The sequence below is a fragment of the Lepidothrix coronata genome, unplaced genomic scaffold, assembly GCF_001604755.1.
Source record: "Lepidothrix coronata isolate B3197 unplaced genomic scaffold, Lepidothrix_coronata-1.0 Scaffold21, whole genome shotgun sequence".
NCBI classification, from domain to species: domain Eukaryota; kingdom Metazoa; phylum Chordata; class Aves; order Passeriformes; family Pipridae; genus Lepidothrix; species Lepidothrix coronata.
The window spans coordinates 212,827-237,145 of record NW_016690201.1 but is presented as its reverse complement, the minus strand read 5'-3'; the positions used below and the strand labels follow the sequence as shown (position 1 = coordinate 237,145).

At 38.4% G+C, this 24,319-nt stretch overlaps 1 protein-coding gene and 1 long non-coding RNA gene across 7 annotated transcripts in view; both read left to right on the top strand.

Moving 5' to 3' along the window:
• CBLB (Cbl proto-oncogene B) overlaps positions 1 to 4,393 on the top strand; it is a 134,318-nt gene extending 129,925 nt beyond the window's left edge. For all 3 annotated transcript variants that reach the window (XM_017808010.1, XM_017808011.1, XM_017808012.1), the window contains one exon: positions 502 to 4,393. In XM_017808010.1, coding sequence (XP_017663499.1) covers positions 502 to 764 — 263 coding nt within the window. In that variant the 3' untranslated portion in view covers positions 765 to 4,393. The remainder of the gene's footprint in view (positions 1 to 501) is intronic.
• Positions 4,394 to 8,342: 3,949 nt separating this feature from the next.
• LOC108493977 overlaps positions 8,343 to 24,319 on the top strand; it is a 28,262-nt gene continuing 12,285 nt past the window's right edge. For 3 of the 4 annotated variants that reach the window (XR_001873676.1, XR_001873674.1, XR_001873673.1), the window contains exons 1-2: positions 8,343 to 8,449; positions 14,476 to 14,533. This is a non-coding gene — a long non-coding RNA (uncharacterized LOC108493977). The remainder of the gene's footprint in view (positions 8,450 to 14,475; positions 14,534 to 24,319) is intronic. The other variant, XR_001873675.1, reaches the window with a different exon arrangement.

Here is a 24,319-nt window from a genome sequence, read left to right as displayed (position 1 = left end):
TCTGGATTCCTCTTCTGCGAAACTTACAGTCTTCAATAAAATTCTGATCAAATTTGTGGTTGGGTTTTGCTTGTTTGTTTTTTGTTTAGTGGGTTTTTTTGTTTGTGGCTTTGTTGGTTGGGGTTTTTTTAAACTAAGAAAAAGTTTTTGAGCTGTGGGTTTAACAGTGGAAAGCCTTTAAAATTTTGACTGGCTATTTTCACCATGTTTGTTGTTCCATCATACTTACTTTTTCTTCCAACTTTGGATAATCCAGACTGTAAATTGCATGTTCCTATCATATTATTAAACAAGTATATTACTACATTATTTCTATTTTAGATGTTCTTGAGTGCTTTAGCTTTTGCCCAAATTTTCAAATGAGATATATCAGTTAACTAAAATATTTCTTTATGTTTCTTTAGTATTTTATTGTTTAAACTGCTTCATGAGGCTTGACCTACCTTTAAAAAAAACCTTAAGCCAATTTATATTGATTTCTATCTCTTCTATTTGAAACAGATGGTTCACAAGCACCAGCCAGGCCCCCTAAACCACTTCCTCGGAGAACTGCACCAGAAATACATCACAGGAAAGCATACAGCTCTGACAGTTCCACGGAAAATGTGGATGCAAAAATTGCAAAACTTATGGGAGAGGGCTATTCCTTTGAAGAAGTCAAGAGGGCACTTGAAATTGCCCAGAATAACGTTGACGTGGCCCGTAGTATTTTAAGAGAGTTTGTCTGTTTTCCTCCACCCGTCTCTCCACGTCTCAACCTATAGCAGCATCAAGATTTTCTTGGAGCATGTGAATAATTCTACAGATACATGTGTGGATTGGGGAATGAGAGGAAGAAGAGAATGGAATATTTTTCTTTCATCCTTAGTAGAAGGGTGTTCGTTTCCAGCCGTTTATCAAAGGCTCATGGCTGCTCTGATCAAGACTTATAAATATGCTGAGGCTTATGTATTTTTGCTAGCCATACTTTTTTAAATCAGGGTTGAACTGACAAAGTAATTTAAAGAAGTTTACTTCCCTAGAACTTTTAATCTGTGAAATGCTTTTTCTTGTTTACAAGTTGGCAAGTTACAGTTTTCTAGTTTGTGCCTGTACTATGTTCCTGTTCATATTCCCTTGTACTTGTGGTCAATTCTGCTGTAGCATTCCCAACAGTTTCCATGCTGACCACTCCATCAACTAAATCATCACTTTCCAGAAGTTCTGTGTTTTGTTTTGTTTTTCTCTTACAAGATGCTTTAATTGTTTTTTTTGCATTTCAGCTCATCAAATGCAAAAAGTATGTGGCCTTCACTACTGATTTATTTTTTTTTCTTCTGAGATTCCTTTGCTTTTGGGAGAGGAAATATCTGAATGTAAAATGCATTATTTTGTCTATGAACTGCGTTTTTAGAGGTATTTTGACAGTGATGTTGGGCAGCTTTCTGTTTAACATGAATTCCATGACCTGTAGTCCCCAAGGTCTTTTATATACAGTTTCCACAAAAAAATCCCGAACAACAAATAAAATACTTCATGCAGCAGTGATACTGAGTTCTCACATGTAAAATCTCTTTCAAATTTGAGTATTTGATTGCAAATGTTCAAAAAAAGTCAAATGCACACGATAATACTGTGTTTTGATTACCCACCAATGCCACCAGTTCTTTGTGACCTGAGTCATGCCAGAGTAGAAGGAATCTATTTGAATAATATTAATGGTATTCAGGTAAATTCCAGGTCTAACTTCTGTAAAATAGAATGCAGTTAATTTTTTGTTTAAGTGATTATCCTGTGGTTCATTGTGGCTTGGATCAGTTTGTATTAACTTGGAAACTTTAAATCTTTGATGCACTGTTAATTCCTAATGCTACTGTAGCAATATTTTTTGCAAAATTCTTTAGTAATGTCCTCCCTCCCTGTACACTTTATAATTCTCGAGTATGTGTTTAATATCCAAATTCCTTCACTCAGTTTCCAACTGCTTAGTTGGAAATACATTTTTACTTTACATGGTTAGTGGTACTCCAGACTTTGATGTTTCATTTTTGAGCCCAAATTGATGCAAGCCAAGTTAAAAGTATTCTGAATTTTAGAAAAGAGAGAGAAGACAACTCTTTTCTGAGTACACTCAAAGTAAACAGTCCAAATATTTTCAGAAAAATTCTTAAGATTGCTGCTTTCTTGTTTTTTTAGGAAACTTTGAAATCTTGTTTTATTCTAATACTGTTGAAAAAATAATACCATGTGGTAGTTAGAATATTTTTCGCATTTTGAGATGTGACCAGTATATGATAATTTTCACAGTGTGCCAAGCTGGGTGTGAAGTATATATTCATTATTCCCTTTCAGCTCTTAGTGTTCTTCACGCTGAGCAAGTGTTAAAAGTTACATCATTTACAGGATCAGACCTCAGCAGCCAATGCATTTGTTGTAAAGATTTTTTTAGAAGACAGCAAGTGGCTGAATTGCAGGATTCAGAGTAACTGAGAACACCCATTGGAAATTACTGTGCTGTCTCAAAGTCCATTGTTTCACCAAGGAACTTATTCTTAAAACCAATTAAATAAATTACTTTGTAGCATCACAAAGTGTAGTACATATATAATTAATCTGCTTCAGTGATAAAAAATGATCAGGACTATCAGGCTATAGGGAAGAACTTCTATTCTGTTTTGATTTAAGCAAATGATTCTGAGTTTATGTTCCAGAAAAGAACATTTGCAACTTCATTTACTTGTTCATTCTTCAAGTACAGCTTACGAAAAGTTTAGGTCTAAGTTATATTCTGTGCTTTTATAGTTCAAGTTAATCTCTTTCCTCAGTTTTGGGAATAAGTTTTGTCTAGTCTTGAAACCCTCTTGTTTATTTGGTTTGTTTACAACATCACTGTAGCATTTTAGCTAGCTATAAATTCAAAATGATTCATGCTATTAAATTATACACTCTGGTTGTACTGGAATCACTGAAATGAGGTTCTAGCATAACTGCCAGCATAGCAATGATGACAGTGAAAAAAAGAACACTTTACAAGGGTGAACCAACAATGTGCAGATTCAGTTTTGAAATTTTAAATTGTTATGAAGAACTCATTTTCTTTCTTTTTATGCAGAAGCTTAGTACAAATTACATCCTTATATTTCAATTAGAGGCTGGAACTACTGCCTGATAGATTAAGGTTTTTAAAGTTTTCCTTCTCTTTTCTGGTTGTGACCACCAGTGACACTTACTTTTTTCATTATGTGTTAAAAAAACAACTTGGTGAGCAATATTCTGAGTGGTAACTTGAAAAGAGTTCCATTAATCTTTAAATGAGTGCTAATAACACTTCTAAATAGTGGAAAATGCAGACTATTTCAAGCCTGTTTTGGTTAATAGTTTTAAAGTCAAACAGAGCGAAATTGCTTTGCTGGAGTGTTGATGTTTACTCTGCAGGAATTAATAGGCTTAAAATAAATTAATCTGGCTGCAGTCTAGGTCTCTAAAGACATAGTTCTCTAAACATATTTTAACCTTTGAAAGACTTAAGGGTTTGAGCCTGGCAGTGTGTTATGCACATGTATAACTTTAAGGAAGACTGACTTGAGTGAGAGTGCTTGGATGAACAAAGTTGGTTAAACTCAGAAACATGTGCTGTCATATTTCTTCCAATATTTCAGCCTTTAGACCATCATTGTGATATCTGTTGGCCTCATCTTTTCTCTCCTTTTGGTAAATCACTGCATTTAGAGCAAATTGGCTGAATCAGAAGTTGAACAGAGCAAGTGGACGTCAGCAGCACGGATCTTTTCCAAAGACTATGAGTAGAAAGAATTTAAATTGGGATAAGAGAAATTAATTTAATATAATTAACCATGTTAATGGTGTGGCTGGAACCCTAAAATGGCCACTGGTAAAATTTGTTAATGTTCAGTATCTCAAGAGTGCATCTGGCACAGCTTTTTTATAATGTGAATTTAGGAAGTTTTGTACCAGGATCATTTCTTCTGTTATATTTCTCTAATTTTCAGCTTGAAGCTTTACTTTGCACTGACAACTCTGACCTGAAAGCATTTAAGTTTGTGTCTTAAATATTGACAAATTTTGAAGAAAATGAACACCGTATTCAAAGCAAATTCAGGTACTACCTGTTGACCTGGAATTTTGAGCTTTTAGGAGTGACTTCTTGAAAAAGGACTTCAGTAGTTTCCATTTTGAAGGATTTTCTTTCAAATAACTATTTTATCTGAAAATGCCTTTTATAAACTTGTCTAACATGTGGCAAACTTAGTGATGTGTTCAATTAATTTATATTTTATTCAACATTCTTTTTAAATTTTGGTTATTATGTATGCTCAAGTTCTTTATCTGTTCATGTAAGGTATTTTATAAAATTAATGTTAAGAGAATGTTGGGTTGGTCTGTGATTTTTCAAGACTCTATGTCTGTTATTGAATATTATCACTTTTCATATGACACTTTAGAAACATGTCCTGTCCTGTGTAGGGGCCTTAAAAACCATTGTTTTGTAAGTCACAAAAATGAGGCCTTGTTCTAAAATAAGGTGAATCACTGCATTGAGACATTTGCTTTATATTTCCGTTACCTCATCTCTAAATTTCAGTAGTAAAAATTTATAAATTGGCAGTAACTTTGGAATGTCCATTTAATAGTTGTATGTCAGAAAGATGCTGACCATTAAATATTTAGAAGCTAAAGTGGTGAACATATAGTCTAACTGGATATTAATTTATAGGATTTTTTCCTGAAGAAAATTACAATAAACTCGCCCTGATATTTTTTTAATATACTGTGCATTTGCATTCTCGAACATTGTACGCTTAATGTAAAAAATATTTTAGGCGTGTAAAACACTTTTTTTTCCCCTGTTACTGTATTCCAGCATTCTGGAAAAATCTAACCACTGTGCTATGCACGACAATACAACTATTACTATTTAAACCCCAACACTGTTCCCTGCAGGTTGGATTAGACCTTCAGTGCAGAGATTTTCATGGTACTTTCCTCAGTGTGTTAAACCTTTGCCCATTATATAGGTCACTAGTCATATTACTAATTTGAGAAGTTAACTGTTTGGTATACTTGTCTGTAGTACTCTAGGTGCCTATTCCAGTTTTATTCTTCTGATGTGAAAGTCAGCTGTCACCTTGTGTTGTAATCAAATTTTAGCAGCTGGGTGCTCTAGGACTGTTCCAGGAATTTTTGTTTGATGGACCCAGTCATTAATTCTGTTCAAGATACTTGCCTCAATTTATCAGTTTCAATGAGTCTCCATCAGGAAAATCATAAATTTAGATTTTAAAATAGTGTGTTACTGTGGCATCTAAACATTCCATTTGTCCTTAGATGCTTTCATGTCTAGCAGTGGAACTTCTTATTCAAAATAAATCCTAATGCCCAAATCTTAAATCACAAAACAAATCTTAAATTTGTGAAACTTGATTGCATAATTATCCCGAACATTTTAAGGAATTTAAAAACCTCAGAATATTGTGAACTGTGACAGGATTTTTGCTTCCTAGACCTGCCAGAAGCAAAAGCACAAACTCATTGAATAATGATCTTCTGACTGTGAAGCTGCTTGCATCTGTGTTGATCTGTGAAGGAATCAGCCAGTCCAACTAAAACAGTACTTGTTGAAAAAGAGCTTTTTTTTTCAATAACTGCCATGGTAGCCAGCAGGATGGGAGAGGAGCAGAGAACTAGATAGAAGAAGATAATTCTATCGTAACAACCCAAACCCCTCTCTCCTGTTGGCATGCAAGATTTAGCTATTGTGAACTGCCTTTATTATCTAGTGCAAATAAAGGAGTATTTGTTAAGATTATTCCAATCTTCAAATTACTGTGTCCTTCTCCAAGGACACACTTATTTAAAAGAAACAGTGTTTTGGTACAGGATGGCAGGGTCTTTGCAGCAGAGGGAAGTTTGAAGTAGCATTCCTCTCAAAGTGTTTTGATGCTAGCAGAACAACCAAAAGCTTTATAAGGATTTCAGTAGAAACACCTGTTTTCAAGTTCATCATCTTGGTTCTTGAAGGATGTGTATATGTACATTTATGTACATGCTTGTCTAGTGAAGCATGGAGAAGGGAGTATTCCAAATGATGCCAGCCTGGGGAGTTCGTACCTGGGCTCTCTGGTACTCACATTTGCAAAATACCTGCTCCTTTTGGGTAGCTGAATCTGCTGAAAGTGAATCTGCACCATAATCAAGCTACAACATTCATCTGTGTTTCAAAAGGCAAGTTTTTCTCCATAGGGAGCTGGGGAGGGGCATACATTTACTCCGAAATAAAAAGCTTTCTTCTGTGCATCTGTAGTGATTAGGACACTGAAAATAATAAATGCTCTCTAGTTTTCATTAGACCACAATGCAATAAGTGCCCTACGGAGAACTCTTTTTTTCATTTGCTAATTGAGTGTCCCTGAATTTCAAATTCTTTACAAACATAAGTTACACTGTGAGCCATTCAGAAATACCTCAAGGTGGTGACTGGTGTACTTTTCTGAAGCTATTATCTTGCCTGAACATGTGACTTTTCAAGTGTTTCCTCTTGTTTACATCTTCATTACCAATTCAGCATGGTCCATATAAAATTATTGAATGATTATTTAAAAGCTTTCTTTCTTTTTACTTTATGGCTGTTATCAGTAGTACCTTTATTATCTAGACTCACACACTAAAATTCAAATTATCCTGCTCTCATACAACTTAGCTTGGACCGAGTTCAGCTTGACCTTTATCCCACAGTAGATGTATCACTTGGCATCCTTCTCTGCTCCCTCCCAAATCTCTTCTGTGACATCAACCACTGCCACATCCTTCATCTACATAAGGGCAGTTTCCCATCTCAGCTTGCAACTACATCTGTATTTTCTTCTATGATCCCTCATAAAGTGTTCTGCTGGCCTTGTCTGTCTCAACCATTAGACAGATTCTCTGTGCCATACCCAAATGGTCCCTGTGAGCATAGTCATCCAAAATGCATTCAGAATTCTGTGAGAAAGCCTGTTTTCTGTGTTAATGTCACTGGCATTTTTTTCTGTTCTCTTCTTGACCTGGAAATGCACTCTTGCGTTTCATGATTTGCTTGTCAGGGACAGAGATGAAATCTTATTTCAGCAGATCCCTATTCTGCTTCTGATATGTGAAAGGAAACAAAGACATCTCCTAGGAACAGTCCTTGTGTTTGAGATGACTTGTGTCTCAATATGAGAGTTAAGGAGTTTGTCCAGCAAATTTTGTTTGTAGCTTGGAAAGTCAGAAATGTATTTAATTACTTCTAGTACTAAGTGAGGTGCAGATGGAAGGGTTAAATTTTGTAAGATGTGTCAGTGAATTTGGGAATTCACTTGCAGATGTACTGATTACCATGAGTGGCTGATTGACTCTACACCTTTGTCAGAGAATTAAGTATCAGGTAACTTGAAAATTCTCACATAGAGAAGATAAAAGCATATATCTGAATGACATTTTAGACAAGTTTCACATTTCAGAGTGTGGATGAAAGAGGGAATTTGAGTTGTGCACTCAAATTTGCAACTTTGAGTGTGTGAGGGTACACTGAAGTGGGGGAAATCTTATTTTGTTTCGTGGCAGAGCATAGTTACATGGATGGGCTTTATGTTCCTGCATGATTCCAGAGTGATTTGTGCCATAGTTAATAACCTTATTTTAGTGTTTACCCTTGTACCACTCTCTTCACCCCCACCCCTTGTTGTGGTGTCTGGCTCAGCTCTTCAGTTCTGTATGGCGAGCTGCTCAGTCGGTTCTCATAGCAACTTCTTTTTACCTGTGATTTAACATGTGGTTTCCAGGCCCCACAAGGCTTTTCTATATGTTTTGAGGTTTGGTTTTAGCAGGAAATATGTTAGCAATAAACAAAGCTGGCTTGGAGTTAAACAGACTTGTCTTCAGGCATTGGCATCCTTTCCTGTGATGTGTTGGTGTTGCTGAGTAAACAGTCTCCAAGATTATTAGGAGAGGCAGAGCCGTCATTGTATCTGTGCTTTGTTTTTAGGATGTTGAGATACTGGCTGACTGGGGCATCACTGCAGGCTGTGAACCTGCCATCAAACTGGCTCTTGGTTCCCTTTTTAACCACACTCCGTAACAATTTCTAAGGGCCTGAGACCAAATTAAAATTGACTGTGGCTTCGTTCAAAGACGATGTGGGTATACTTTTCACTTTTTGTGGCTGTGTAACTTGCTGTATTCATGTGTGGTGCCATGAGCATAATGCTGTAATACTCAACCTATCCGGAAACTCATGTCATTTCCATGCTTATTTAGTGGTTAATAATCTTTGCCTTGTGAAGTACATGAGGTTCCTCTGATGGGGTGTAGAGGACAAAGGTTAATTTCTTGCTAGTGATGAGTACAGCAGTGTGGAATAACAGCTCATACAAAGAGACTCCTGTTGATGTACAAACTCTCTTAGCAATGTGGATTGATTTTTCTTGGTTGGGTGAGCTGAAATTTATTTTTCAATGATCTGCCCTTATGGCACCTTGTATTATTTATACTGTATCATCGTTGTATTTGAGCTGTCTCCATTACAGCAATATCCATGCCTCTTGAGGCCGCCTGGTCTTCTCCCTTTCAAGACTAGCAAAGTCTGTCAAGAGAGCTGTATGAGATATATGGAGTGGATCTGGTTGCCTGATCTGTTAGTAGCATGTTTGTGGGATAAAAAGGATTTCTGGAGAAGCATTTTATCTATCTGTATATCTATTTATTTATTAAGAGAGTAGGTTTTATGGTGAAGTTTTTATTTTGAGTTTTTGGAAGCTACTGCTTTTTAAAAAAGGAAGATGCTGGTAATCTTTTTGTTGCTTTTTCAAGTTATATATTGAATAGTGGCTTTGAGGGAGTTGCATATTCTCCAACTTTTTTTTTTCCTTCTTGGTTAACAAACAACTAGGAAAACTTCTGCTCCCTCTGTACTTTCTGAAATGATACCAACCTACTGATGCTTGTTCAGCAGTTACACGGTCTGAACAAGACCCTGTTGTATATCTGTTGTTGGCACATCAGTGATAAGAGGGTACAAAGGTTTCTCAGAGGAAATGGGAAGGAGGGATGTGACAAAGGTACCTGCAAAGGAAGAGAAGGAAATACTCTTGAAGGGAAAAAGGAATAAAAGAAGGAAGAAAGAAAAGGGTTCATGTCATGAACATTCTTTCACCAAAATTCTTTCTCATTTAATTCTCTCAGTGGAAATAACATAATTAACTAAAACACAAGTGGTGGTAGATAATACAACTTAATAATTTCATTTAATGCTGTTTTAATTAAACAGCAAGTCTCAGAAAGAGTGAGTCTTTTTTTCTTTATATTATAATTAAAGTAAGTTTAGTTGGCATCTAAGTTTAGAAAATATTCATAAAATTGTTTGGTTTGAAATTGGTAGTGAGAAAGATCACCAAATCTTGGAAATGAATGACTAAGCAAAGAAACTTTATTTGTCATTCGGCAGTTTTGTCTCAGAGCCCAATTTGGAGAACCTATTAAATCTAGAAAATGTTGAAACCTTACAAGTTACTTTGAAATGGAAGTTTGTGGCTTTTTTTCCTCAGCATTGAAATCTGGGTTTCACTCTTCAGTGCGGTGTTGGAAATAATTTTCCCACTACAGAGCAGTCATGCTGTGATTGTGCTTTATGCTCATCATTGGCAATAAATCACACGGCCATCAGGCATGCTGAAAATTGTTATTGCACAGAATATAATGAAATTATTTGGGGGGCAATTGGGATGCCTCAGTTTCAAAAGTGACCTCCTGATCTTCCAGCATATTTTAAGATTTCTCAGTTGGTGCACCTAAAATCCATAGCTGCTTTTCATTTCACAATTTAAACATATTTATCTAGAGAAACTCTGTAATATGTCCTAGATAGGTGTTTCAGTGTGTAGAAGGCAGAATGGGGGAGAGACAGTGGAGGGAGGTGCCCTTTCTCTAGTTCTATATCTCTCCATAATTAATCTCTCTAAACTGTAGAGGTTTAGAGAGACCTCTTTGTACTGTAGAGGTTTTATTTTCTGTGGTACTAGTAAGACTTCTGTGAGTTTTGTCACTCAAGAAATACAATTTATGTGTGTTTCACTCAGTTTAAATACGGAAACACATCTAGAGATTGAAGAAATTTGTGAGCCAGGCCAGTAGGGCAATTTAGGAGTGTACAAAGGAGAGCACTCCTCCTGCATTTCTGTAAGAAACACAAGAACAAATTGGACAATACTTCATTTGCATATCCACTGAATAACATGTAGAGAGAAGGAGACTCCCGGAAAACCAGCCTATAATAAGCTTGGAAATGCTTGCCTGATCTCCGGGCTGCATGTCAGCTACTTTGAAGCTGCAGTGGCAGTGGGCTTTCTTGGATTAGAGAATAAGAAGGGGAAAGTCCTTAAGACTTTGGCACTTTTTTACATTCTACATTTACATCAATGAATTGGGCCTTATTCAAACCAAGGGATCGGTTTTACAAAGCTATATCCTGACAAGAGGAAATGTTGCTAGGACTTGCCTTTGAGTTTAGAGAGAAATTGGACTTTAAGACTGAAACTGAAAATACCACATAAAGACAGTGACAGGATATTTAGTTGTCTGGGTTTGTGTGCGGGTTTCACAATTATTTTCAAATATTTAAAAATTAAGTTCTCTATATTTTTAAACTCTGTTGAATGAAATCTGTGATTTCTGAGGTATTTGACTTTTGCCTTCCCCACTGGGAATGGAGGACCTCATTTATTTATGAAAACTCTATCAGATTAGTTTGGCAGGGGGCAGGTTCCACAAGATTGGTTTTGAAAATGCTTTGAAAGCTATTTTAGGAATGGTGATACCAGAACTCACATATATAGAGAGAAGCATCCTTTGGGTGTAAAGTAGTATCCCTGTGGCAAGCAGTAATAAATATATGAAGATGGTTTATGTCTCTAAGAAGCAATCTCCATAATTTTGGAGATGTTTTGTTTATGCTGTAAGAGCATATTGTTTCTCAAGAAGCATAGTTGTAGCGTAATTGTATGATAATTGGAATTTAAATACACATCATAAGTGTAGCTTATTTATTTACACTCTTGAAAGAGAAGGTTGGCACGATGCTGGAGATGGCAGACTGGAAGTTCCTCCTTCTTTCTAGAGAATAAGAAATTTCCCCTTTCTGCAAATGTACTATGAGCAATGAGAGATAGGCCAGACTGTAAGTGTTGGAACAAAGCATTACAGGGTCAGTTTTGTTGTTTCTCCAGGCTTTCTCATTTGGTGACTTTTGGTCATTTTACAAAGACAAGAATTTGATTAGTTCAGTTTAAAGGGAGAGTCAAACCATCACGGGTTCAGCAGGAGATGTCATGAAAAGTTTGAAGAGTAGGTGAAAATAATGGCATTTGCCTCCCTGTGCTGGGCAAACAAAATTCACATGGGCCAAGGTTCAGCGCTTCTCATCATGTGGGTGTCTACATTTTGATTCCTTTCTCCCTTAACTATTATCTCTCTTTTTGTTTAATAGGTTGTCTTTCTGTATGTGATGCAAGGAGCACTGTGTTACCTACAGGAGGACAAACTTTTTAGCAGGGTCTGTTGCAGTAGGACAAGGTAACAGTTTTAAACTAAAGGAGTATCAGTTAAGATTAGATACAAGGAAAAGGTTTTTTACAGTGAGTGTGGTGAAATACTGGAACAGGTTGTTGTGAGAGGTGGTGGATGCCTGATCCCTGGAAACATTCAGGGCCAGGTTGGACTGGGCTCTGAGCAGCCTGGTCTAATGGAAGGTGTCCCTGCCACTGCAAGACGGGGTGGACTAGATGGTCTTTAAATGCCCCTTTCAACTCAAAACTATTCTGTGATTCTGTGATTAAGGTCATATAAGGGACCTTAATCAGGTATTTCACATATAAGGTATTTATGAAAAACAATTAGATTTCATTTTCAAACACCTGAAATATGGCATGGGGATACTTCATAAACCTTATTAGGGACCTCCATTCTGTCTTCCAGTCCCATTCTCAGTAAAAACAGATGCACATTTTTGAATTATACTCTTGCAGCTCTCTTCCCATAGTGTTTGGCTAGTTGTCTCCTCTCAACTTCTTTCAGTCTCAGGCTTCGTATTTTTCTCTTGGTTCATCTTATACAGTCTCTAAGCTTCCCTCTTCCCTTCTGTTTGCTCATTATGAAACTATTCCGCTGTTATTAAGACTTTCCTGGGTAAATTTTGAAATTGTATCTTCCCACCCTTACTGGCCATTGCGCCCTTACTGGCCACTACAGCTGCGGAGAGCTTCTGCCTCTCTCTTCAAGATCCTCACATCACACTGTGATCTATTCCTTTACAATTTTCATTGGCTAGGGACTTCCGAGCACAAGTCCTATGAGGAGAGGCTGAGGGAGCTGGGGCTGTTCAGCCTGGAGAAGAGGAGGCTCAGGGGAGAACTCATCACTCTCTAAAACTCCCTGAAAGGAGATTGTAGCCAGGTGAGGGTTGCTCTCTTCTCCCAGGCAACCAGCAGTAGGACAAGAGGGCATGGTCTTAAGCTATGCCAGGGAAGGTTTAGGTTGGATATTAGGAAGAAATTTTTTACAGAGAGAGTAATCAGACATTGGAATGGGCTGCCCAGGGAAGTGGTGGATTCTCTGTCCCTGGAGGTTTTTAAGATAAGACTGGATGTGGCACTTAGTGCCATGGCCTAGTAACCACAGCGGTGTTGGATCAAGGGTTGGACTTGATGACCTTGGAGGTCTTTTCCAACCCAGTTGATTCTATGATTCTGTTCTATGATTCAGTGACAATAACAATATTTGACTTCTTTCTTACCCATTCTGTCTTTCACAGTGAGCAACTGTTGTCTCATTAGCAGCTGTTCCTTGGCTGTTTGTGCCAGCCTGAAGTACCTGGTGTGCTTTCTGACCAGCTCTGTAAGTGCCTGCTTCAAGTGCAGTTGTCCCTTTTCTGCACTAAGTATCAGTGCTATGTTGAGAGCATTAAGCTTTTAAATGTGTCAGTGGCTTGTCTTTTTTTTTAGCTGGAGTCATACTTGTCCGTATGTTTCAGTAGTTCTGTCACCTTTTCAGTGTTCCAAGTGATGCTGAATAGTAACTCCTAATCTACAGGCAAAGTGCTCGATTGTAGGAGTCTTGGGCTGTGAACATGTGGGATCTCTCAAGTTAAACACACTTTTAGAGGAGTCTCAGGAAGAAGGCATGAAGTGGTCTTTGGTATGAGCTTTGGTACAGCTGCTGAGGGTGTGGGCTGTACAACTGCAATGGATCAGCCCATTGCTGCTCTGTGTCAACACCAGATGAGGGCTGGTTTTTAAGGCAGTCCTAATGTGACTGCTGCTATCAGCCTGAGATGCCCTGTTTTCCTGTTACTTTTTTATTTCATTTTTTTAAATGAATATGCTAATATTAGCATGTACCCTGGGTTGTAGTAAAGTGTGATAGCCAGGAAAGCTATGGTGCAAAGCTGTTTTCCTAAGGTGAATCAGAGGACGCAAATGATAGAAACTCATCTACTTTTCTCCACAATGACTGTTAACAACATGTAGTTTCACTTTAAACAGGAGCCCACTGAACTAGGCATATGAAAACCAGCTCAAATGTGTAAAAGCTTGCAGATTGCAGTAGTGCAGAGAAATGATGTTAAAGAGAGAAGGGACTCATTTTATAGACCAGGAAAATAATGGAGGTTTTTTCTGCCTTTTTTTTTCTTTTCTACAGTCTTTTCTCCCCTTTTTAGCAAATCTGAAGTTTTGTATTGAAATGTGGTATGTTTGTATGCTGTGAAATGATCCAGTTTCTGCCTTGTGAAAACTTGGTTGTTACTCGACAGGAGAGGATTCAAGCTGCTCAGTGTTGTTTGAAGAGATTGTTTAATGGTATGCCACCTCTTTCGTGTGCTATCTGCACAATTATTATTTTTTTTTTAATATTCTTGTGCACTGTTTGGCTGTAGAGGGTTGGTATCTTTGACTCTGCCCTGGAAATGAAAAATTTACTGTAAATGTGCTTTGATGGAAGATCAGCTCTGCAGCTGCTGTGGTTTCTCTGTTGCAGAAAGTGCTGTGTGCACTCTGGGTACTGTCAGTTCTGAAAACACACTCTTGATATTACCTGCACACTCATTTGCTGGCATCTTTTTCAAGAGTGTGTGAGTCAAGCAAGAACTTGGATACTTTTGTCCTCCTTTTGTCTTACTTACCTGTACCAATCACATGCTTAAGGAAGACTGGAAGTCATATCACAACCCATTTATGACCATGAGATCAAAACCAAATGGGACACCAGTGATCAAATAAAGCAAAGTTGAAGATGGAAAGGAGGTAGAATTGCAGCAGCAGTGAAGACAGAGGATAAAGCTATGGTAAATTTATAAAGCCAGTGGGAGAAATTTATAGCCATTGAAATGCTTTGAAGGGAATTTAATGACAGGAAAAAAAGACTTTTGCAGGAAGACTGATTTTTTTTATTTTTTATTTTTTCTATCAGGACCAAAACTAGCTGCGCAGAGGCTTTCCAGGAGGGAGATCATACTAGAGATAAACAGGTAGGAGGCAAAGGAAGGGGGAGAGTAAAAAGAGCCTTAACCTCATTGTAGTTGGGTTTGTTAGTAAAAGCAGGAATAACAAGCAGAGTCCAGGAACTGCTTGATAGGTGGATGCACAGCTCTTCTGAAGACGGCTTTAGTGATGAAGTATGGACTGTCTAGTGCACTTAACCTATCCAAAGGCATGCTGTGTCCAAACTTTTACTGTGAGCCTTAGTTGCTGACTCAGTGCTGATGCAGTATCTATAGTGCTTGCCTGCAAACGTGGGCTCTCAATTCAGCACTGGTTTCATTCCATTCTTTCAGCTTTCTCTCTGTGAAGACTTTCCAATCAGAGTTCAGAATTAGTTCAGTATATGGATAGTGATTTCTCCACTTCAGAGCTGTTTGACCAGTGTCTTACTAGAAGCCCGTGTCCTATAAAGCAAGGGGCTTAACTCTGTCCTCTGGTGAAGGACCTTCCTGATAAGCTGAGTTGAACAGATCTGCACAGGCAAGGCTCTGTGCCTATACACAGCCTTGCCCAGGATTTTTCTGAAAAACCCAGTCCCCTGCATGTTCAGTCCCCTGCTCTGTGCTTGTGCACAGGAGGACATCAAGGACAGATGCATCCTCCTGATGTGAGTAGGGTTTACTGCAGGTATGTTGTAAACCCTGAGATAAAACTGGTACTGAAAACCAAGGCTGGCTCTGCCTACAATCTTCAAATGTGTAGCAAACACACAAAAAAATGGACTTTCTGCAGGATTGCTGGCATGCACAAGGCATTTACTCCATGCTATGCCAGGGCCAGCAGCAGAGGGGAAGGAAGAGGAGCTGTGGGGGCTTTGAGAGAGAGCAAAGCCACAGCAAAAGGGGCAACTTTGCAACAGTGCTGCAGGGTGAATATTACCTGTCTCAGCAGGCTGCATGTAGACTTGAGGCTCACAGTCTCATCACCCGTGTTCTAGTGCTGTTCAATAGCAAAAGGACTCTGGCTGAGTGGAAATGATGCTCTGCAATGTTTTAATCTGAGACACTGCAGGCTTGGCTTTCAGAGATGCCAACCGCTCCTATCTCCTCTTTTCCTGAGCCTGAGTTGCAGCGTTGCATGCTCATTCATAATAGGGTGTCAAATTATAGGAGAAGCTCTATTTGTCATAAATGGCAGCTCTATGTTTCAGCAGATATTTTGTGAGTCTAGTGAGCCTAAATCAAGGCAGTGTGGATTAAACTGTCCCTCTGATTTTCTAGGTCACTATTGGAGGGTGTTTGTCAATTTAAAACTCTTTTACACCCTGCAAAGTATTGTCTTTTAATAAAACTCCTTTGAAATCCTTATCCATTATCTTGGCATTTTGCAGAAGGTACGATTATGTCCCAAAGTTCGGTTGAACAAGCCACGTTAGATGGATGACAACTTCCAACCCTCTTCGGTAAATAATGGTTAAATTTCCCTGAGGTGTGGGGTTTTTTCTCTTTATCTTTCTGTTTGATATCTCAGGCCAGAGAACAGTGTATATTCCTACCAATCTGAATTTAAATGAAGCAGACAGCTAACTTTGATTTGCTTCTGTTCCTTCCCATCAGACAAACTGGCTTGCATTAATCATATTAATAAAAATGACATTAAAATTACCAAGTTTTTAAAGGCACATGACCCACCAAGTTACAAGTCATCCTGTATGCATATTAATTACAAGTTGACTAAGATTTCAGTAAAAGCTCAAAGGAAGGACATTTTTCCCTGTATGTTGGTTTTAATTTGGAAAGCTCCCTTGTAATGCAAGATGTATCCTGTCCTAATGTGGTTCTCTAATCACAGTATGCTTTAATTTTGATAGATGACCCTCAAATGCTTTAAATATACTAACATTTGCAGTAATTAGAATTATTTTTTTAATACTTTGTTTCCTGAACTATCCATGGTGATGTCCATCTATCATCAGATGGATTTGTTTACTCATTCTCTTTCCAAAAAAAAAAAAAAAAAAGAAAGAAAAATCAAGTTATTTGTACTGAGAGTTTATCTTTGCTGCTGTGTGGTGGAGGAAGCATGTTATAATTTATCTCACTCTAGTTACTGCTCCCTTTTTTGAGAGACTGTGTTCTGAAGAAGTGCACATTTTTCAGAAATGTTCAAAGCCCTTCCCCTCCCTCCTCCATCTACAAGTAGTAGCACATTGCCCCAACGGGAGAGCCAAAAAGTCACTTCAGTCATTCTGAGTGCTTGCCAATGAAAACTGAAGTACAAGGCAGGATTCACTAGGCATGTTTTTTTCCTCTGTTCCATGTTTCACCTTACTGTGTTTGTAACATATAATGCTTGTTTACACACAAATATACACATCTAGTGTATATTTTCAGTGAAGACTATTTAACAGAGGTTGTACAAAAGAAGAAAAAGTGTTGAGGATATTAATCTCCTGTCATTTCCCCGAAACCTGTCCTCCTCTGTCCTCCTTGTGTCATGATTCCTTGTCTGACCTTTGCAGTAGTGTTTAACTGTCATAGTTGCTACTGTTTGTTCAGCCATCAGACAGTGGGACTTATGTGAGAGATGCTCAGTTTAGCCCAAGTGCTACCTATGGAGGTGCCCTTGCCTTTCCACAAGGAAGACGTTTGCTGGGCTTTTGCTCATTCATGGCTGGTTTTATCCTTTATTTCAGCGGTGACAAACCCCCACCCTGGCAAACAGGATGGCAGGTCTTTACCACCACTTGCCAGTGTCTGGATTTAGGCAGTGAGCCCAGGAGGGTCCTGACTTGAATAACTAGGGGAAAAAAAATGTTTCCTTCCTGGGCCAGTTAATAATCAGATCGTATTAACAAGTAAAATTTGATTAGGCTTATGATTAGGAAAGAGTAAGCCAGGAGTTTGAAGCTTGTTGTGTCAACAGAACAGATTAGCTTCAGTCTGATGTTCTGCTTTCAATAAGAAACTGTTAATAAAATTATAGCATCTGACTTCCTCATAAGGTTCTGAACATAAAGGACTTTGAGCAGTTGCAAAATATGATAGCACTGGAACTTTGTAAACAACCAGGCAGAAGACTATCAAATCATTTAATTGCAATAAAAAAATAATAGTAGGGGAGAAGGGAAATATTTGTCTCTAATGAATGAGGTAAAACTTGCATGTTTGGAAAATGCTAGTAGGTTGCTGTCAACTGCCTGAGGTGACCACTCAGGAGGGCAGATGTCCCAGCTGGAGGGCTCTGAGCTCACTGTTGCACAAGGCTTTATAAGCAGAATAGCCCAGTTCAATGCTGAAAAAGTTCTGAACAATTCTGACAGTTTAACCTTTTTATTGGAAAGTATTAAACTAAGCAATGTCACCAGCACCTTGTGAGGAGGCTCATTGCACGCAAGAAGCAACTGGCAACGTAGTGTGACCTGGAATGGCATCTGGGTTTTTACTGAGAACAGATTTTAGAAGAAACAGAGAAAATAATTCCTGTAAATTTTTTATTGAGCCCAGGTACTTTCAGCCAGCCCTGAGAATTGTCCAGCAGATCTTCACATACTAAACTGTTGGCATTTTGCCATACAAACTAGCATCACAGAAATTCAGGGTACTGACTGTTAAAACCATATTGCAAAGGCCTAACATTTAGAAATATAAATAATGCTTAGCCTACTTTTCTCATCAGAATAGGATCCAGTGACACTGTGATTAATCACAGTCTGCTCAGCATCAGTAGGGGGAAATGAAACCTATTAACGCTGCTGTGTTCTCCAGGTGCTGAGGCTGTATGGGAGGAAATGATCTCTGATGTGAGGGAAGACGGACTGCTAATTCAAAAAACAAAATTCCACCTGCTGTCAAGAATGATTAGGGATCAGAAGAGTACATTTGTGGTGATTGCTTGATCTTCGTGGCTAATGAAGTTAACTGTCTACAGTCAGACCCCCATTAAAGTTAACTGTGGTGTTTTATGTTGTACCTAAAATGTTCCCCTGCACCAGATATGTTCAAGTGGGACAATATCTCCCTTGTAGCATGCTCACTCACTCTACCTCAGGCTCAAGAAGTGTGAGAGGGTGAACATTGCTCTCAGCTCAAAGCAGCAAGCTCTGATTCTGCTTGTTACTTCAGGCACTGCTGACTGATTTTGGATGCTCTCTCTGAACAGTGAGTGCTCTGTTGAGTACTACCATCATTAACAGTGGTCTTCAACTTTGAGGGGGATGGGAACAAAACAATGTTTCTTCTACCTCTTTGAATTTCAGCACTGTGGATTTAAATCTACTCATTTTCTGTGCTACGTAACAGCCATGGTACCTCTGTGTAGTACACAATTCATTTGGTCACGACCTCTACGAATTTTGTCCTCCCTCAGATCACTTTGAATTAACCTATGGGAGGGAGTAAGATGTCCTGCTGGAATAACAGGTCTTGGATTCTCAGGTTTCTGCAGGAAAGCTGTAGGTTATCAGAAAGACACACTAAGGGCAATGCACTGTAGTCCATCAGCAAAGAGAGAGCAGGATGATGTGTGCAAACAGAAACAGACTGACAAACATGTTGCTGTCATGTGCACACCCTTCATAGAGAAGATGGGAAAGTGCTTTGTACTTAACTGGAATGGGGTAGTGGTATCAAGGCTCAAGTATGGAATGATTTTTCTTAGAGGGTATGTAAGGTAAAGATAGCCAGACAGCTGTAGGGGAGTTTGTCTTGCAAGCCCCACCCCCCTCAGAGAAATGTATCAGAAACACCAGGTAAAGCTGAGATTATTGTCATTGAAGCCACATTCATTATTGTTATTGAAGCCACTGAATTTGGGTACAGATGTAGCAGAATTGGGACCAGTGGAGAAGTAGTAATTAGAAAAACATTCATTTGGGAAGAGACTGGCTGGAGGAAAGGAGGTACAAGGGGAAAAAAGGGGTTCAGAAGTGGAGAAATGGAAAGTAAGATAAAGATCAGGTAAAAAACACAAGAGGGCAGATTTTCCACCAGTAAGAGTAGGAACCTTTGCAGATGTTAGTGTAGCTATCCTAGTGACCCAAGGCCACCAGGATGCCAGAGGGTACCCTTGGGGCAACTCACTTGCCTACCAGTCAGGTCTGCTTTGGAAAGGACTGGTGTAGGAGGGCTGAGGCAAGAGGGATCACTTGCTCCTTAAGGTTAAATGACATGGGGAGAGAAGGATGATGGATTTGTACTTCACTAGTAGTTGTGTGTAGTTAATAGGATTTAGCAGTGATACACCACAGCTTTGTAGCTGTGTGCAATAGCAAGCCAAATAATGGGAATTGATAACAGTACTCTGTTTATGAGTTAATTAGGCTATTTGATTTGTTAATTATTAGTAATATGTTGATCAATCAATAAGCATTATAGCCCCTATCAGTTAGGTCATAAGCCTGCAATGTAAAGGAGGAGAGTCAGATCCTGAGGCAACAACCTAGTAGGTGATTCTTCTGAAACTGGACCTTGCATGACTGTGTCTCTGTAGAACCTGAGGCAGTAAAAAAGTATTGTAAACTTATCTTAAATACCAGTCTGATTCCTCTTTCACTTAGGCTGTCTTCCATAGTAGTCTGCAATCTTTTTAATTCCTTCTTAAAGGAGGAATTAATTTAATTTTAATTCTAAAAAGTTCTTTTATTCTAATTTGTAGCTCATTAGTTCCTCCATGATCTAAATTGTCTTGGTTCCCCCATATGTCTTGGTAAGTATTTTGATTCCAGTGAATTTCAGCTTATGGTTCCTGTTTTGGAGCAGGGGGATTTGCTTATTTACTTGGAACTTTATAATCAGCTTCCCAAATCTGTCTGGATACTTTACAGCTGCCTTTGCAGATAGTTGTTTTGTTGTTTTTTTTTCCTGAGTAGCCTGTTACTTTTTCTTCCTGTGAAATATAGTTTCTTTTGGAGAAAATTCTCATTCCTGATTTAATTTCCTTTGACTATTTTCTAATGATTTTGGGTCAGCTTTAATATTTTATGAGTCATTTCATTATTTGTTCCATCTCGGTTCCTCAGTGCCTGAGTCAGGCACCACCTTTGTCCTGCTGTGCAAGTTTTAGCCTTAGCCAGAATTTAGAGTTTTTCCCATGTGGATGAGCATCAGCAGTACATAATGGGTGTGCTATTTGTGATATCTTCACAATAAAATTCCCTTCAGGATGGTGGAAAGAAAGGCTGTTTTTCCCCTTAGAAATTCTCTCCCCTTTGCTGCTTACCACAGCCATGTTTCTTTGGCCATGTCTCTGCCATATGCCCAGCCAGCAATAAATGGCCATGAGTTTTATTTCAAATGGATTTATTAGGGATGGTGAGTAATGCATTTTTATGCTGGATTACTTATTATACTCATGTCTTGTGTCAAGATCTAGTTGGATGAAAGAACTGAGTGCATTAAAATACCATTTGAGAAGGGTTTATTAGTTAATAATACCTTGAAATGCACTTGAATGCTTTTCCTCATGTAAATTTATGTAAATGTTTTTAGACTGAAAGCTGAATTATTATAATAAAAGCAGTATTATGTATATTGAGGAAGCTGAGCTGTTTGGGTTTGGTCACCGTATCTCTTGGAGTTGAAGAAGCTCATCCTGTCCAACCTAATTATTTCCACAGATCCCAAGAAAGCTTTTCTTTTTCCTCTCAGTTCATCTCTGAGCTCTGAGTTGAATTGTACTAGTTGGAGAAACACAAATGTTTAAAAAGTTCTTTTGGTACCTGCTGTTATGTTGAGGCCAGATTAGGGTTTAAGCAAGTTCTGTTCCAGGTGCTACTGCTGGTTCAGCCATTAGAACCCTCTTTAAAACTTTGAGAGCAAATATAACCTGCTTAATGCCAACTCTCTGCAACTGGAACTAGATGGATTTGTTAATTTGTTGAATTTATCTCTGCCCAGTACTATAGACTGTTCCCTCTCTGGAGCTATATAAAGAGATATGGTGGCTTCCTCTGCTGGAGCTAAAGATGGCCACTAAGGGTAGCAGCTTTATAAAGGATTGCTCTGACTGCCTTATATCACCAGATCCAAGGTGATAGCTATTAGCACCTTTCAGCTAGTGTAAATGTAGAAAAGCATATACCTAATGAGGAGAGAGCAAATGTTTGAACAAGTGCTCCAGGGAGAGCTGTAGAGAGAGCATTAAGATGGAGCACTGCATCTGTCCAAGGACTGCATCCTTGGAGGGCACTGACCACAGCAACATTCCCATCTCAGATTCTTTTTTCACTTCTTTTTTTTTTAAATTTCCACTTTAAAAAAATATTTAGCTGTCATTGAAGATAACTGGTAGTGAGTTATGCTCCTATTTACTGTCAGTTTTACTCTTCCCTTCTCTCCACACTCCCTCTTTGAAGGACCAAACAATTGATTTCTCAGGCAGAGGCAGTGTGAGAGAAGCTGGCTCACAAATATGACTTTCTTCTGACCACTGATTACTTTCGCTGACAAACTATTACTTCTTATCCCTGCCTTTAATGTGTGTAAAAATTTCAGTTAAAAAACCTCTGCTTTCCCCCTGATTTTCCTCATGTGGTTTGGATTAGGAAAATCCGGGACCCAGCAGGAGACACAGCAAACCCAGACTGAACTGCAAAATGGATTACTTCAAGTGTGGTGAGTGGGGGTTAGAAAGACATTGCACGTAGAATTGAAACTACCTTATCATAGATACTGCACTTGATCTTAGCCAAAAGGCTGAGTATTCCACACACTGGAATCTTGCTAACTCTAATTTTATCAGAAAGTCTGTCTGATCTGACTTCCATATCATGTTTCTTTCTGTTTAGCAAGTGTAGTCACTTTGGCCGGTTGTGTTTGTTCTGTTTACTTTCTTAAATTTGTGGAAATGAGTGTGATCTTTCTTTATTTGGAGTAATAAAACCAGAGAGAGATTTTATATCAACATCTTTGAAATTGAATTTGTGGAAATATTTTGTCTATATGAGGTTTTATTTGATTCTTTAATTCATTTCATTTCCTGAATTTAGATTCAATTATATGTTCTTCCTTTTAAATGTATTCTGTTGTCTATCTAGAATAGCTCTTCTTGTGGCAGATGCAAATATTAATGAAGTCTCTGATCTGGTGTGTAGACATTATTGAACACTAACAACACAATCTGAATTTGTATCTGCTTTCTAGGTCTGGAGAAAACAAACTTACCTCAGTGATGTACCCATTCAGGTACTTAACTGTTCTAGTGAAAATCTCGAGGAGCAGGGAGGAGAAGGGATTAGGGTGATGTGAGTTTGAGCTGAGGGAAGCATTGTTCTGGATTTGTAATTGGCCTCTTTTAATATAAGATTCATTATGTAGCTTGTTATATAATTATTGTTCTATTATTATATTCTATATAATTTTATAATTGTTCTGTTACTATATTGTAGAATTTATCTGAGTGAGGTTGCATGTAGGTTTATATTGAAAGAGAGACAGCTTTTTCCAAGAAAAAGCATATGAGTAGAAATCATTATATTTAAATAGAATTTAATCTACATCCTTAAACGTAAGACTTGTGCTGACATTCCAGTACCATTAAAAAAAAAAAAAGGCACATTGGTGTTACAAATGTAGGTTATGGTATTACAGTTGAACCTTTGCAGTGTGGGTTACACTTTTGTGCTATTTTCCCAAAACAGGGAAACTTCACAGGGACTCCACAACAATGGATATGAACATGTAGAAGCCCCAGCATGGGAAGTTTAGTCTGTTTCTACATTTTTTTTTCCCTGTTTCACAGTCCATTTCATGTTTATAGTTGTGTTAAATTGCTGGTATTTATCTCAAGGTGCTTTGTCATTTCTGAGCTGGATGTCCTACAAATAAACAACTGATGGCAAGGGCAGCAGAGAATCAATCCATACAGAACAGGGGATGTGGAAATGAGCACTAAGACAGGGAACAGAGGATGACAGAAGCCTTAGCTTATCACCAGGTAGAGCATAAGAAGAGGCAAAACATCTGGGGGGGAGTAGGTGAGTGATGAGAGAGGTACATTACTGTTTTCTCACTAAGGAACAAAATTTACCAATAATTTGTCAGGCTCTACCTTTTCAAGATGAAATTCATTACTACATCAAAGTGAATGCCTTGCTGCTAACAGAAAAAAATGCCCCTATTTAGAATGTAAATGAGAAAAATGTATGAATTACATTTATAGATATTTAAAGAATTGTGAGTGGCTGGGTGGATGGAGTTAGTCTTGTTTTAGAAATTGACTTTGGCATAATTTGATAATAAGTAATAAGCTTCTGATTCCCTAATAATTTGAAATGTAGCAAATCATTACTGAATGTGTGTGCTGCATTACATATGAAGCGTACACAGCCAAGAGGGGTGTGTGGTGGGTTGGTTGGTTGGTTTGTTTGCAGCCTGTCTACTTCCCTTCTCACCCTCCCTCTCTGGCAGACCACCGTGAGGGAAGGCTGAAAGTCAGCCTTGCTCAGCACTGAATTGTGCCAGCTTGAGGATGCTACCCTTTTCCAGAAGAGCTTGGGAGCCCTTCAGGGGTTAGAAGCATATAACTCGAAGTTATATACCTCCTATGTTCCCTCCACCTCCTTCTGCCTGGAGGAGAAACCTGTTTGAAACCCCTGTATTGGGCAATTCTTGGAAACAGACACCTGAATGCAGATGCGTTCTTGTCAAAAGGAAACCCAGAAAACATTTGCACAGATGTGGTTGACACAGGAGGTCATGATCTCATTTCATATGTCATTGCTTAATCTTAGCCGAGATAATTACAGACATATGGCTGTCTAAATATGAAGTCAACAGGAAGGTATCCAGCTACACGTGGTACTACAAGTAAATCAGATTTAACTGCAACAGCCA